Source organism: Schistocerca piceifrons, chromosome 4 (assembly GCF_021461385.2).
Source record: "Schistocerca piceifrons isolate TAMUIC-IGC-003096 chromosome 4, iqSchPice1.1, whole genome shotgun sequence".
NCBI classification, from domain to species: domain Eukaryota; kingdom Metazoa; phylum Arthropoda; class Insecta; order Orthoptera; family Acrididae; genus Schistocerca; species Schistocerca piceifrons.
The window spans coordinates 487,210,619-487,224,590 of NC_060141.1; the positions used below are offsets into that span (position 1 = coordinate 487,210,619).

The window sequence follows — 13,972 nt, forward strand, 5'->3', positions numbered from 1 at the left end:
GCCGTCACGGTTCTTCTGAGTCATAATCCGTAGGTAGCAGTCATCCACTCCAGTAGCCCTTGGGCGGCCTGAGTGAGGCATGTTATCGACAGTTCCTGTCTCTCTGTATCTCCTCCATGTCCGAACAACATTGCTTTTGTTTACTCCAAGACGCCTGGACACTTCCTTGTTGTGAGCCTTTCCTGGCACAAAGTAAAAATATGGACGCAATTGAACTGTGGTATTGACCATCTAGGCATGGTTGAACTACAGACAACACAAGCCGTGTACCTCCTTCCTGCTGCTGGAATGATGGGAACAGATCGGCTGTCGGACCCCGTTTGTCCAATAGGTGCTGGTCATGCATGGTTGTTTACATCTTTGGGCGGGTTTAGTGACATCTCTGAACAGTCAAAGGGACTGTGTCTGTGATACAATATCCACAGTCAACGTCTATTTTCAGAAGTTCTGGGTACTTGGGTGATGCAAAACTTTTTTTTGATGTGTGTACATGATCAATTAGCAACAGTTGAACAAAGGAAAGGTAGATGGTGGTGTTATGTTAGTCCATTATATTTAAACTGAGTACTGTTTCCAGCCACCATTGTTTTAACAGTAACAAACAAAAATTTTCAAAACCAGTTGCAATCTGAACAGTACCATCTAGTGGTCATTTGTAAAAACGGTTTCTTTGAACTTTCGTCACCAATTTCTTCCGTCAGCCGTGCCCAGTCAGGGCTTGTTATCAGCACCAAGTGATTTTGTGTTGTGGAGATGTTGAACTGAAATTTCCTTATTCCAGGGGTAAAAGCCAAGCAAAGTCTATGGACGAGGTAAGAGACTAAGGTCTGCATCTGAATCCTTCTCCGACATGTCATTTAAATCTGTAAGAAGTTTTTCCAGCAATGTACACTTCACTCCAGAATGAAATATATATCTTGTATTAATAATGATGTTGGATGCATGTCAGATCGTACTATAAAAAAAAAAAAAAAAAAAAAAAAAAAAAAAAAAAAAAAAAAAGTGAGATTCAGCGTTGCATAGAAGAACTGTGACACAGTGGAGAGATTCTCAAGAGACGCTGAGAATTCTGAAGTTGTGTACACTCAAAGAAAGAAATATATCTGCAGTACTGTGAAAAATCTCCTGAAATAATCCTCTGGACTGATAATAGCTGTGACAGAGGCTTATAATCAATATAATTTTTCGAAATATTTATGAATGTAAATGAGCATTAGTGTACAGTTCTATAAAAAAAAGTTACCTCTGTGACACAGGTTACTTAGAGTTACACAATACAGATGCAGATGTAGTTCTGTAACATTAGATGGTGTGGTCAGCACAAAGGGACAAGATCAGCGACCAGTTTATGTGAAATTAGTGCTGTATTTACTGTTGTGTGGTGAGGTTTAGTATCCCCTTTCGATACAAAACATGTTCCATTCAGGCAAGATACTACTGCTGCTTCTTTATTTACAAAGTGATTATTTATATAAGAAAACGATATGGAATGTGGAGATAGACATGTAAAGTATGTTTAGAAATGGCAGGTGCAGTTACCAATCATGAGTTAGTGCAGCAGACTCCTAGTTTTCTCATTAAGAAGCCCAGATTGATTTTAACCCCATTTGTAAAAATACACTTTATTTGATTTTGATATTGCATTAGTTTCCATCTTACATACATTGATGGGTCTAGATAGGGGATAGTTTTAGTTGCCCTGTTATTTTGCTGCTCATGTCACCTTACTGGTGAGTTAATTTGATGCAGAACTGTGGTCAGTACAGTGAGATTATAATAAAGAGATAGTCCTTAGTTACTCTGATTTAATCAGTGTCCTCCAGAGAGAATAATGTGGAATATGTATGCACTCCTTTGTAAATACAAATCCAGTGTAGCAGATGGAATTATGCTGAGTGTCAAATGTGTAGGATTTAAAAGAAAATTGTGGTGAAAGCAGGTCCAGAATCACAGCTTCTGTCACTGTCAAGTACAGATATTTTATTTTCCTGGAACACTGTGTGATTTGAAGTGGCAAATAATTAACTGTGACCAGGCTTCTCCTTGCCACAATCACGGAAGATGGCAGATATTAGATAATAGGGTAATGTGTGATGTTGGGTTCTGTCCAGTTTCTATGGGAAAAGTTATGTATGCTATATAAAGGTGCTCAATATTCATACCCATTTCTGTGACTATGTGTAGGGGTTCATCTATCTTCTGTAAAGGAAGGCTTTTAGCAAATTAAACTTGATTAAAATTATTATACGTTAGTAGTATTACAACCAAGATTTTAAATTGAGCAGTTTGAGTAGTAGCAGAATAGACATACCAGGTGTCATTGCAAAATCCTTGAAATCAAAATAATCAAATTTAAATTTGTTAGGAAGCAAAATGAATACAAACTCTCAGCCATCTACCCCCCCCCCTCCCCACCCTCCACCCCCTACCCGCCACCCCACACCCACACCCACGCGCACACACACACACACACACACACACACACACACACACACACACACACACACACACACCCCTTTCCTTTTCTTCTGCTTATTTTTGTTGTATCATTACTCCTGGTAACTACTTTAATTCATACTTTCTTGCAGAATTAAGGCTGTGATGGAAATATATTGCAGTTTCCAGAATGAAACTACATCAGTAAGCAATGCAACAGTTTGATATTGATTTAGGAACCCGATACCTAGGATTAACAGTTATGTGTATAATAATTTTACCAAATTGAAACTGCCACTTCAGAACATTGGTTGTTTGAGTTAATGGGTAATTTTGATAACCTATGTGAATATTATTTATGCCATTTGTCTGGTAGTGCTTCCTACTGTTGCATTTAATTCTACTGTTGCATTTAATCCAAATAAATGTTTTACTATGTGGCAGTTGAGCATCACATTTACACCTTTGGAAATGTTTGTCGTAACTTCCAGGCACAAGCAAGCTTATGGGAGAGTTCACGGAAATTGGACTTGCTTCGAAAATCTCTGGAACTGCGAAGACAGGAATTGCCACCTGACTCTCCAGCAGCAGCACAACTGAAACATGAACTACAGACAGCACAGGCAGCTTCACCTGTCCCTGTAACTTACACCAGCCTACAACCACTGCGACCAGGCCCTTCTCCAGGACCTAGCCTGAGTCAGCCAATGTCTCCAGCTTCACCAGCAGCATCATTTTCCTCTCCTCCATCTTTTGGGCGCTGTGCTGCAGTCACTGGAAAACTGGAAGTCAGGTACAATGTTTCTGCAATGTCACAATGCATTTATTCATAAAATGTAATTAACATTTGCTAACTATTATTTGCATATGGTTTCACTGGACATTTTCATGTGGAAACTCGTTCATCCAGTGTACAATATTTCTGCAATCTTTTTTAGTTCTGTTTTGGTTTCTCTGCCAACAAGAGATTCTATTTAATTGTTTTACTGTTCTTCACAAAATACTAATATTGTGTAGCATGACCAGTTATCAGATACTACAAAAAATGGGATGACTTGTCTCTAGTTGGTTATATTCTGGAGGTCTTCAGATTCTTCAGCTGAAAAAAAGGACAACTTCATGTTAATGTAAGACAATTAAATCACATTCTTTTGCTTTTGAGCTAGTACTGTTTGCCTCCCTAGTGCACCAAACTTAACATCTAATGGAAGAACTTAGTAGAGGGAGCTTATTAGTATGAAAATCATTTAGAATAATATTAAAGTAATAATTAATCATCAATTTAAAAAGAGTTTACAGTGAAATCACTGATAATCTTATATCAAGGGCAGCTGAAGAGGCACAGACAAAGAAATGGAACATAATGGCAAGGAGAATATGGAGTACTTGTGGTAAACTAAATAGTTTTCAAAACTAATTGTGTGATGTGCCTGAAACAGAAAGTTTATAATAAGTCTGTGTTACCATTCCAGCTTACGTCAGTGATATATGAACTTTCAATGTAAAAGCCATTCAAAAGCTGGGTGATGAAGAGATTTAGTTTGGGAATTAGTAGGACAGATGGGGAACAAAAAAATGGTGAGAGAGCTACAATTGAAGAATTTTAAGACCCCCCCCCCCCTCCAGAATATAGCCTACCATAGACAAATCCTCAAATTTATAGAGTAGTTATTCTAATAATATCTAAAAGTTAGTCAATATTTGTGTAAAGTTACATGGGTTCTTTCCTGTTTTTCAAATGGTGGGTGCATGACAGGCAACGTAAATGATAGGTAATAAAAGTGCTGTGTTTGATGACAGGCTTTTATATCTGCAGCTATTTGGAGTCTTCTGTGTGTTGTATCAGCTATTTTAGAAATTTTTGTTTACTATGAAAGTGACAACACCAGTAATGTGGCTGTTAAGATATAATGAGTCACACAGAAATTTAAAGGCAGATGTTTGATGTCAGTGTAGTTCCTTGTGATTTACTTGCACTGTTGTGTTATTGAATTTAATTTGTATTTGTTTTCTTTATTTGAAGGTTAATGGGTTGTCAAGACTTGCTAGAAGAGGTTCCGGGACGTTCTCGTCGAGACAAAGATTCCATCTCTGGCCCTGCTGACTTACGTTCCTTCGTAAAAGGGGTTACAGGACGCAGTTCTAGCAAGTCCTATAGTGTGAAAGATGAAACAAGTAGTAAGTTTATGCATATATACATACACACACACACACACACATATACATACAATATACTGTAATAATTACAATTACATGGAATATTTTCATTGAAAGTGGTGGAATATTGAATTTTAGTACAATGACCCCCCCCCCCCCCACACACATACACACAGACACACACACACACACACACACACACACACACACACACAAAATCACCTGTGCCAGCTGGACACACACACACCTGTGCCAGCTGGACACACACACACCTGTGCCAGCTGGACACACACACACCTGTGCCAGCTGGACACACACACAAATATTAGGATTGCATTTCAGTAGATGGATAGAGGGGGGGAGAGGCAGGATGCAGGCAGAGTGGTTGGGTGTGGATGAGCTACCTGCTTGGAGGGATACAGTAGGTTTGCTGCCTAGAAATGCAGGAAGGAGGGTTGGCAGGTGTATGGGTTAGGCATGTGATGCAGGGGCGTTGAAACATGATGAAGGTGACATTGAGATTTTGATTGGGAAAGGATGATAGGACAGAAAGAGGGAAAACCATTGGATGGAAGATGTGAGAACAGTGGATTAGCAGAGATTCAGACCAGGACGGTTACGAGGGTAAAGGAAGTGTTGCAGGGATAAGTCCCATCTAGCCCAGAAAGGTAGTGATCGAGGAAAGGATCCAAATGTCCCAGGTTGTGAAGCAACTATTGAAATTGAGCATTTTATGCCACTTGATGGCGAGCTTTGTTCTAAGCTGAAGTTTGGCTTTAGCCATTCCTTCTGGTGCACATCTAGTGGGTTGTCATATCCGCACACAACAGGTGCCATATCCTTGTGGAAAGGGGTGGGGAGTGGTTCCAGGATGTTGAGTTCCACCTCTCTGATGGCTCCGTACAAGTCTCTGACCGTATTAAACACACCAAACACCAACAATACGTGCATTTTGACAGCTATTACCTGTTCCGCACCAAAAAATCGCTTCCATACAGCCTGGCCACCTATGGACAACATGTTTGCAGTGATGAGAACTCTGTTGGCCGTTATGCTGAAGATCTCATGAGGACTCCCACAGACAGATTTTCGGTTTCATATCCTCACTCACTATTGGTTATGAACTGCAGATTGAAACTGAAGAAGCTGCAAAAAGGTGGGAATTTAAGGAGATGGGACCTGGATAAACTGAAGGAACCAGAGGTTGTAGAGAGTTTCAGGGAGAGCATAAGGGAACAATTGACAGGAATGGGGGAAAGAAATATAGTAGAAGAAGAATGGGTAGCTCTGAGGGATGAAGTAGTGAAGGCAGCAGACGATCAAGTAGGTAAAAAGACGAGGGCTAGTAGAAATCCTTGGGTAACAGAAGAAATATTGAATTTAATTGATGAAAGGAGAAAATATAAAAATGCAGTAAATGAAGCAGGCAAAAAGGAATACAAACGTCTCAAAAATGAGATCGACAGGAAGTGCAAAATGGCTAAGCAGGGATGGCTAGAGGACAAATGTAAGGATGTAGAGGCTTGTCTCTCTAGGGGTAAGATAGATACTGCCTACAGGAAAATTAAAGAGACCTTTGGAGATAAGAGAACCACATGTATGAACATCAAGAGCTCAGATGGAAACCCAGTTCTAAGCAAAGAAGGGAAAGCAGAAAGGTGGAAGGAGTATATAGAGGGTCTATACAAGGGCGATGCACTTGAGGACAATATTATGGAAATGGAAGAGGCTGTAGATGAAGATGAAATGGGAGATACGATACTGCATGAAGAGTTTGACAGGGCACTGAAAGACCTGAGTCGAAACAAGGCCACGGGAGTAGACAACATTCCATTAGAACTACTGATGGCCTTGGGAGAGCCAGTCATGACAAAACTCTACCATCTGGTGAGCAAGATGTATGAGACAGGCGAAATACCCTCAGACTTCAAGAAGAATATAATAATTCCAATCCCAAAGAAAGCAGGTGTTGACAGATGTGAAAATTACCGAACTATCAGTTTAATAAGTCACAGCTGCAAAATACTAATGCGAATTCTTTACAGACGAATGGAAAAACTGGTAGAAGCGGATCTCGGGAAAGATCAGTTTGGATTCCGTAGAAATGTTGGAACACGTGATGCAATACTAACCTTACGACTTATCTTAGAAGAAAGATTAAGAAAAGGCAAACCTACGTTTCTAGCATTTGTAGACTTAGAGAAAGCTTTTGACAATGTTAACTGAAATACTCTCTTTCAAATTCTGAAGGTGGCAAGGGTAAAATACAGGGAGCGAAAGGCTATTTACAATTTGTACAGAAACCAGATGCCAGTTATAAGAGTCGAGGGGCATGAAAGGGAAGCAGTGGTTTGGAAAGGAGTGAGACAGGGTTGTAGCCTCTCCCCGATGTTATTCAATCTGTATATTGAGCAAGCAGTAAAGGAAACAAAAGAAAAATTCGGAGTAGGTATTAAAATCCATGGAGAACAAGTAAAAACTTTGAGGTTCGCCGATGACATTGTAATTCTGTCAGAGACAGCAAAGGACTTGGAAGAGCAGTTGAACGGAATGGACAGTGTCTTGAAAGGAGGATATAAGATGAACATCAACAAAAGAAAAACGAGGATAATGGAATGTAGTCAAATTAAATCGGGTGATGCTGAGGGAATTAGATTAGGAAATGAGACACTTAAAGTAGTAAAGGAGTTTTGCTATTTAGGGAGTAAAATAACTGATGATGGTCGAAGTAGAGAGGATATAAAATGTAGACTGGCAATGGCAAGGAAATCGTTTCTGAAGAAGAGAAATTTGTTAACATCGAGTATAGATTTAAGTGTCAGGAAGTCGTTTCTGAAAGTATTTGTATGGAGTGTAGCCATGTATGGAAGTGAAACATGGACGGTAAATAGTTTGGACAAGAAGAGAATAGAAGCTTTCGAAATGTGGTGCTACAGAAGAATGCTGAAGATAAGGTGGGTAGATCACGTAACTAATGAGGAGCTATTGAATAGGATTGGGGAGAAGAGAAGTTTGTGGCACAACTTGACTAGAAGAAGGGATCGGTTGGTAGGACACGTTTTGAGGCATCAAGGGATCACAAATTTAGCATTGGAGGGCAGCGTGGAGGGTAAAAATCGTAGAGGGAGACCAAGAGATGAATACACTAAGCAAATTCAGAAGGATCTAGGTTGCAGTAGGTACTGGGAGATGAAGAAGCTTGCACAGGATAGAGTAGCATGGAGAGCTGCATCAAACCAGTCTCAGGACTGAAGACGACAACAACAACAACATCCTCACTCATCCCTAATCCTCCCCCCACACCCAGGAACAAGCTACAAATGATCACCCCCCCCCCCCCCCCCCCCCCCCCCCCCCCCCCCCCGTCACCCCTGGCCTGGAACAATTGCTAAATATCCTTCGCCAAGGCTTTGATTATTTATCATCAATCATCATGCCCAAGAATCACAGACATCCTACCCAAGATCATAACTATCCATCCTAAAGTGATATTCCATCACCCATGCAACCTACACAATATCATGGGTGCATCCATATGCGACTGCCACTCCCAACTCATTGCTACAGGGATCCAGTCCCTGTAGAAGACTCAGTTGCAATACCTGTCCTTTCCACCCACCCAGATCTCTCTATTCCGGTCCTTTCACACACCTGTCCCATCCCATCACATGCATGGTCACCCGTGAGAGTAGTCACGTCATATACCAACTCTGCGGTAATCACTGGCTGTCAACCAGAGTGAATGGCCAGTGCTGAACTTTGGCCAGGAACAGAATTGATAACGTAGTGGCGCAACATGCAGCTGAGCCAACATATATGATTTCAGTGGCTCTCTCCCTCTAAAAGCCCCTCCTGACACTATGCCCACCTCATCCTAGTCCACCTACTGAAATGCAATCCTGTCATTGTGTGTCCAGCCTGGATAATGTACGGAAAAGGTTGTGTGTGTGTGTGTGTGTGTGTGTGTGTGTGTGTGTGTGTGTGTGTTATTACTCCTATCAGAATTTTACATCTCTCCTTTTTCTGCCCCATGTGTAATGATAATTTATGCATCATCCACAGAGCTATCCATTGTTCTTAGTACTATTTCTTCCATATTTTTCACACCATAAACTCATACTTTGTTATCCAGTTCCATTTACAGCCATCTGACATCCTGATCCATTTCCTGCAACATTTCACGTTTTCCTTGCACCATTTCAACCCAAATTAATCCCTACTCCATCAGTTCGAGGACCTTTCCTTTCCATAGTTAAAACCCAGTCCCACGTCCTGTTCCTTAAGTACTGTCTAACTGTAGAGCCCCCCCCCCCCCCCCCCCCCCCAAACAGTTTAAAAAAAAAATCCCTTTTCTGGATACCACTTCTCTTTTCACGACGACCTTCATCTTTTCAGATTCTGCCAGTCCCTATCCCTCAGTAACCTCATACTGCAGAAATTAGGGTGTATATGACCCAGGAGATCTGGGATAAACCCTGGAATTTTTTCATCCGGGAGAAAACCGTGAAAAAACCAGGAATTTTTTAGACTTCTGGGAATTTTTCATTGTTTTAATTTTCTGTTAAAATTTTGTAATTTTGACTGGTAAGAACCAATACTCTAACAAAGGATATTACTGATTCCCACTACTGCAGAATAATACTTCAAGAATAAAACATAAACGAGAGAAAAAAACAAAAATAACTTAAATTACAAAGGAAATGTGCCATATACAATGACGACACACAGTGCTCATGCAAATGTCTGCCAACAGCAAAATATGTCTAAGGCTTTAGAAAGACTATGCAATGCTTCATAACAACAAACTGCCTCCGGTGAGTGTGAAGTCACAACTATTTACATTAGATTTGTTTTAGCAGTTATGAGCGAGCTCTTGCGCATGTGTAGTTGAGTCACGTTTGAGTAGTAGATTCTCCCGCTTCTGGCTACAGGAATGTGGCTGTTGACTGTGCAAGCAGTCACAGCAAGCCGCTAAATGCTACTGGGAAAAGGGGGCACCAAATTCATAATCTTGGGGGGGGGGAACTTTGTTTCACAAAGCGCCTAGCATCCAATGCACGTTGGTCTGTCAATTATTCATATGATTTTGAAACACATCTCTGTTGGTTTTTGAACATTCTTGAACACATTTTAAGTTGATTTAAGAATGAATCATAAGTTGATTTTTGAATGCGTGCATAGTGTACTTGATGTCTCTGTCAGGAGAATCTTTATCGCATCAAGAAATAAACTCTCCGCAGACAAAAGGGGACAGGACTATACGAGCTGAGCGGAGTCAAGCCGAATGGATGAATGCCAATTGCTGTCTGATTATGTGGTTGATTGGGTTTGCAAATGATCAGCATTGTTGTAATTACTAGTGAAATCCATAGATTCAGACTACCAGAAAGGAAATAAATGATTAACAGGAATAACAGGTGAGAAAGATTACATATAATCTTCTCGGTGTACCCAAGCAAATGAAATTTTGACAGAAATTTTTTGCCAGATCGCTACACTAATAAGGATCAGTTGTACAGTCCCCGGCTAGCAGCTGCTTAAGTTGTATTCTGGAAGTAACGTGGAAAATGTGTTGTATGAACATGTAACAACGCCTAACTGGAGAATAATGATATCAATATAATAGAAGGAAACATTCCACGTGGGAAAAATTATATATAAAAACAAAGATGAGGTGACTTACCGAACGAAAGCGCTGGAAGATCGATAGACACACAAACAAACACAAACATACACACAAAATTCAAGCTTTCGCAACAAACTGTTGCCTCATCAGGAAAGAGGGAATGAGAGGGGAAGACGAAAGGAAGTGGGTTTTAAGGGAGAGGGTAAGGAGTCATTCCAATCCCGGGAGCGGAAAGACTTACCTTAGGGGAAAAAAAGGACAGGTATACACTCGCACACACGCACATATCCATCCACACATACAGACACAAGCAGACATATATCTGTCTGCTTGTGTCTGTATGTGTGGATGGATATGTGCGTGTGTGCGAGTGTATACCTGTCCTTTTTTCCCCCTAAGGTAAGTCTTTCCGCTCCCGGGATTGGAATGACTCCTTACCCTCTCCCTTAAAACCCACTTCCTTTCGTCTTCCCCTCTCCTTCCCTCTTTCCTGATGAGGCAACAGTTTGTTGCGAAAGCTTGAATTTTGTGTGTATGTTTGTGTTTGTTTGTGTGTCTATCGATCTTCCAGCGCTTTCGTTCGGTAAGTCACCTCATCTTTGTTTTTATATATAACTGGAGAATAATCGTGAGATAACTAAACCTGAGGTTCTGGCAGGGTTAGTGAAGTTGATCGGTGAAAAATTTTGACAATGGCAGGAACAGCTACAGAATTGGTGATAACAAGATTGTTTGTTAGAATGAGGAAGGAGAAGAAATGGGGACGTCACACGAATTATGGAAGAATAAGACGATTCAAAATTTATATCAAAATTTCGTAGTACTACTTTTCGATCTCATACTTGAGAAACTGGTGCATATGAACGAAATGTGAAACTGTTTCCTAACATAAAGCTTTTAGCTTGTAGTAGGCCTAATAAGGACATTTGATGTTGGAACTTTGTGAATTATATTCTGTCGTGTTATAAAAATGACCATTTGTGTGAAAAGAGTCTAATTTATTTGGTGTGTGTTATAAAATTACTGCAATATTAGAAAGGCCTATTTTGTTTTATCTAGCAGATAGTGACAAAATAGATGTAATCAGATCGAGAAACCACAGCAGTCTTGGGTATTATTTGTATTAACATGTTTTTCAGTATTAGATAACGACATTTTGATTTTTCATGTAGTAAAATGTTTGCTGAATTCTGATGAGGTAATAGATTCTTTCGCAGAAAGGAAAGCACCCAGTGTAAAGCTTTAGCAAGATTAGAGAGAAAAAAATGCTAGAAGCTAAGGATTGAAGAAATGTGTACTTACTTGCTTGTCTCTCTATTGGTTTTATGTATCGTATATTTAATTTTACGTCACACAAATCAGCAACTTATTAACTAATAGGCAATAAAGAGTGCAAATTTTCTGAAGAGTTCTTGTTCTCCCGATGACAAATCATCCTATCCGCGATTAACTGTGAGATTGTTTTTTAAGGAGGGGCAGGCTGTCAAACCGGCCGATTGGGAGCAGGAGAGGCACCACAGGACATTTCAATTTCTACTGTCCTGAATATAGTTTGATGCCATCCATTACAAAATATACACGTTTCAATCCCACAGTGAACATATTTTTGAAAATTCGATTTTTTTTAGCATTGACTCGGTTAGCAAATATCGTAGATCAGGGGCTGAAGCGCAGAGCAGTCTGAGGTATAGTGGGGAGTCTCCACGTGACCCATGTTTACATTTAGTGATTTTGCTGTTTACCCTTCGTTTACTCTCACATCAAATGAAAACAAAATGGATATCTGTGACCGGGAGCTATCAAGTGAATTAAAATACATTCACGTAATTATGGAAGGCTAAAATATATTTTTAGTTTCAGATTTTATTTTATTTCCACCTTTCTGACAGTCAAGCATTAATCACCTTGCAGAACAATGAAGTTATTTTTGTCTGTTTGCTAAAGAACTTTGACTTTTATTAACTTTTTCCTCAGAAGGAGTCAATGTATTTGAAACGAAATGTTTAATTCCTCAGTACTGGCTAGTTTCAACTGTTCGCTGCATTTCAAGTGCATGTTTTCATCTTCTAGCACATACGGCATTATGCCATAATAGAGAACCAAACATGATACGAGGTGCATTCAAGTTCTAAGGCCTCCGATTTTTTTTTTCTAATTATCTACTCACCCGAAATCGATGAAACTGGCGTTACTTCTCAACGTAATCGCCCTGCAGACGTACACATTTTTCACAACGCTGATGCCATGATTCCATGGCAGCGGCGAAGGCTTCTTTAGGAGTCTGTTTTGACCACTGGAAAATCGCTGAGGCAATAGCAGCACGGCTGGTGGATGTGCGGCCACGGAGAGTGTCTTTCATTGTTGGAAAAAGCCAAAAGTCACTAGGAGCCAGGTCAGGTGAGTAGGGAGCATGAGGAATCACTTCAAAGTTGTTATCACAAAGAAACTGTTGCGTAACGTTAGCTCGATGTGCGGGTGCGTTGTCTTGGTGAAACAGCACACGCGCAGCCCTTCCCGGACGTTTTTGTTGCAGTGCAGGAAGGAATTTGTTCTTCAAAACATTTTCGTAGGATGCACCTGTTACCGTAGTGCCCTTTGGAACGCAATGGGTAAGGATTACGCCCTCGTTGTCCCAGAACATGGACACCATCATTTTTTCAGCACTGGCGGTTACCCGAAATTTTTTTGGTGGCGGTGAATCTGTGTGCTTCCATTGAGCTGACTGGCGCTTTGTTTCTGGATTGAAAAATGGCATCCACATCTCATCCATTGTCACAACCGACAAAAAGAAAGTCCCATTCATGCTGTCGTTGCGCGTCGACATTGCTTGGCAACATGCCACATGGGCAGCCATGTGGTCATCCGTCAGCATTTGTGCCACCCCCCTGGATGACACTTTTCGCATTTTCAGGTCGTCATGCAGGATTGTGTGCACAGAACCCACAGAAATGCCAACTCTGGAGGCGATCTGTTCAACAGTCATTCGGCGATCCCCCAAAACAATTCTCTACACTTTCTCGATCATGTCGTCAGACCAGCTTGTGCGAGCCCGAGGTTGTTTCGGTTTGTTGTCACACGATGTTCCGCCTTCATTAAACTGTCGCACTTTCGACACATCCATAACTCCATCACCACATGTCTCCTTCAACTGTCGATGAATTTCAATTGGTTTCACACCACTAAAATTCAGAAAATGAATGATTGCACACTGTTCAAGTAAGGAAAAAGTCGCCATTTTAAGTATTTAAAACAGTTCTCATTCTCGCCGCTGGCGGTAAAATTCCATCTGCCGTACGGTGCTGCCATCTCTGGGACGTATTGACAATGAACGCGGCCTCATTTCAAAACAATGCGCATGTTTCTCTCTCTTTCCAGTCCAGAGAAAAAAAATCGGAGGCCTTAGAACTTGAATGCACCTCGTATAATACAGTACTGATGCTCCAAGAAAATTAACATTCTGAAAATCACACTGAAAAGATTAACAACAGGTCAAGGTCTACTTCATTGGGAATCTAGACGTACAAATGTGCACTTTAAATGTGCACGTTTTAGTATGGTTCATGAAATTCGGATGCTCCGTTCAATGTTTTACATACACATACATACATACAGGATTCCTACATCTTGGTAGCTGTGCTAGCATGGTGTAGCTTGTTATCTGCGCTCTCTGGCAACTGCAGAAACGAACGTATTTCTAACAGGCACGGGAAAATATTGCAAATGGTGGTTTGAAAAGTGTTTATTTCAAAGTAA

At 40.6% G+C, this 13,972-nt stretch overlaps 1 protein-coding gene across 5 annotated transcripts in view; it reads left to right on the forward strand.

Annotated features, from left to right (window-relative positions):
• The window catches only part of LOC124794789 (serine/threonine-protein kinase N), a 317,306-nt gene that overhangs the window by 206,487 nt on the left and 96,847 nt on the right, over nt 1-13,972 (forward strand). For all 5 annotated transcript variants that reach the window (XM_047258435.1, XM_047258436.1, XM_047258434.1 and 2 more), the window contains 2 exons: nt 2,928-3,229; nt 4,460-4,614. In XM_047258435.1, coding sequence (XP_047114391.1) covers nt 2,928-3,229; nt 4,460-4,614 — 457 coding nt within the window. The remainder of the gene's footprint in view (nt 1-2,927; nt 3,230-4,459; nt 4,615-13,972) is intronic.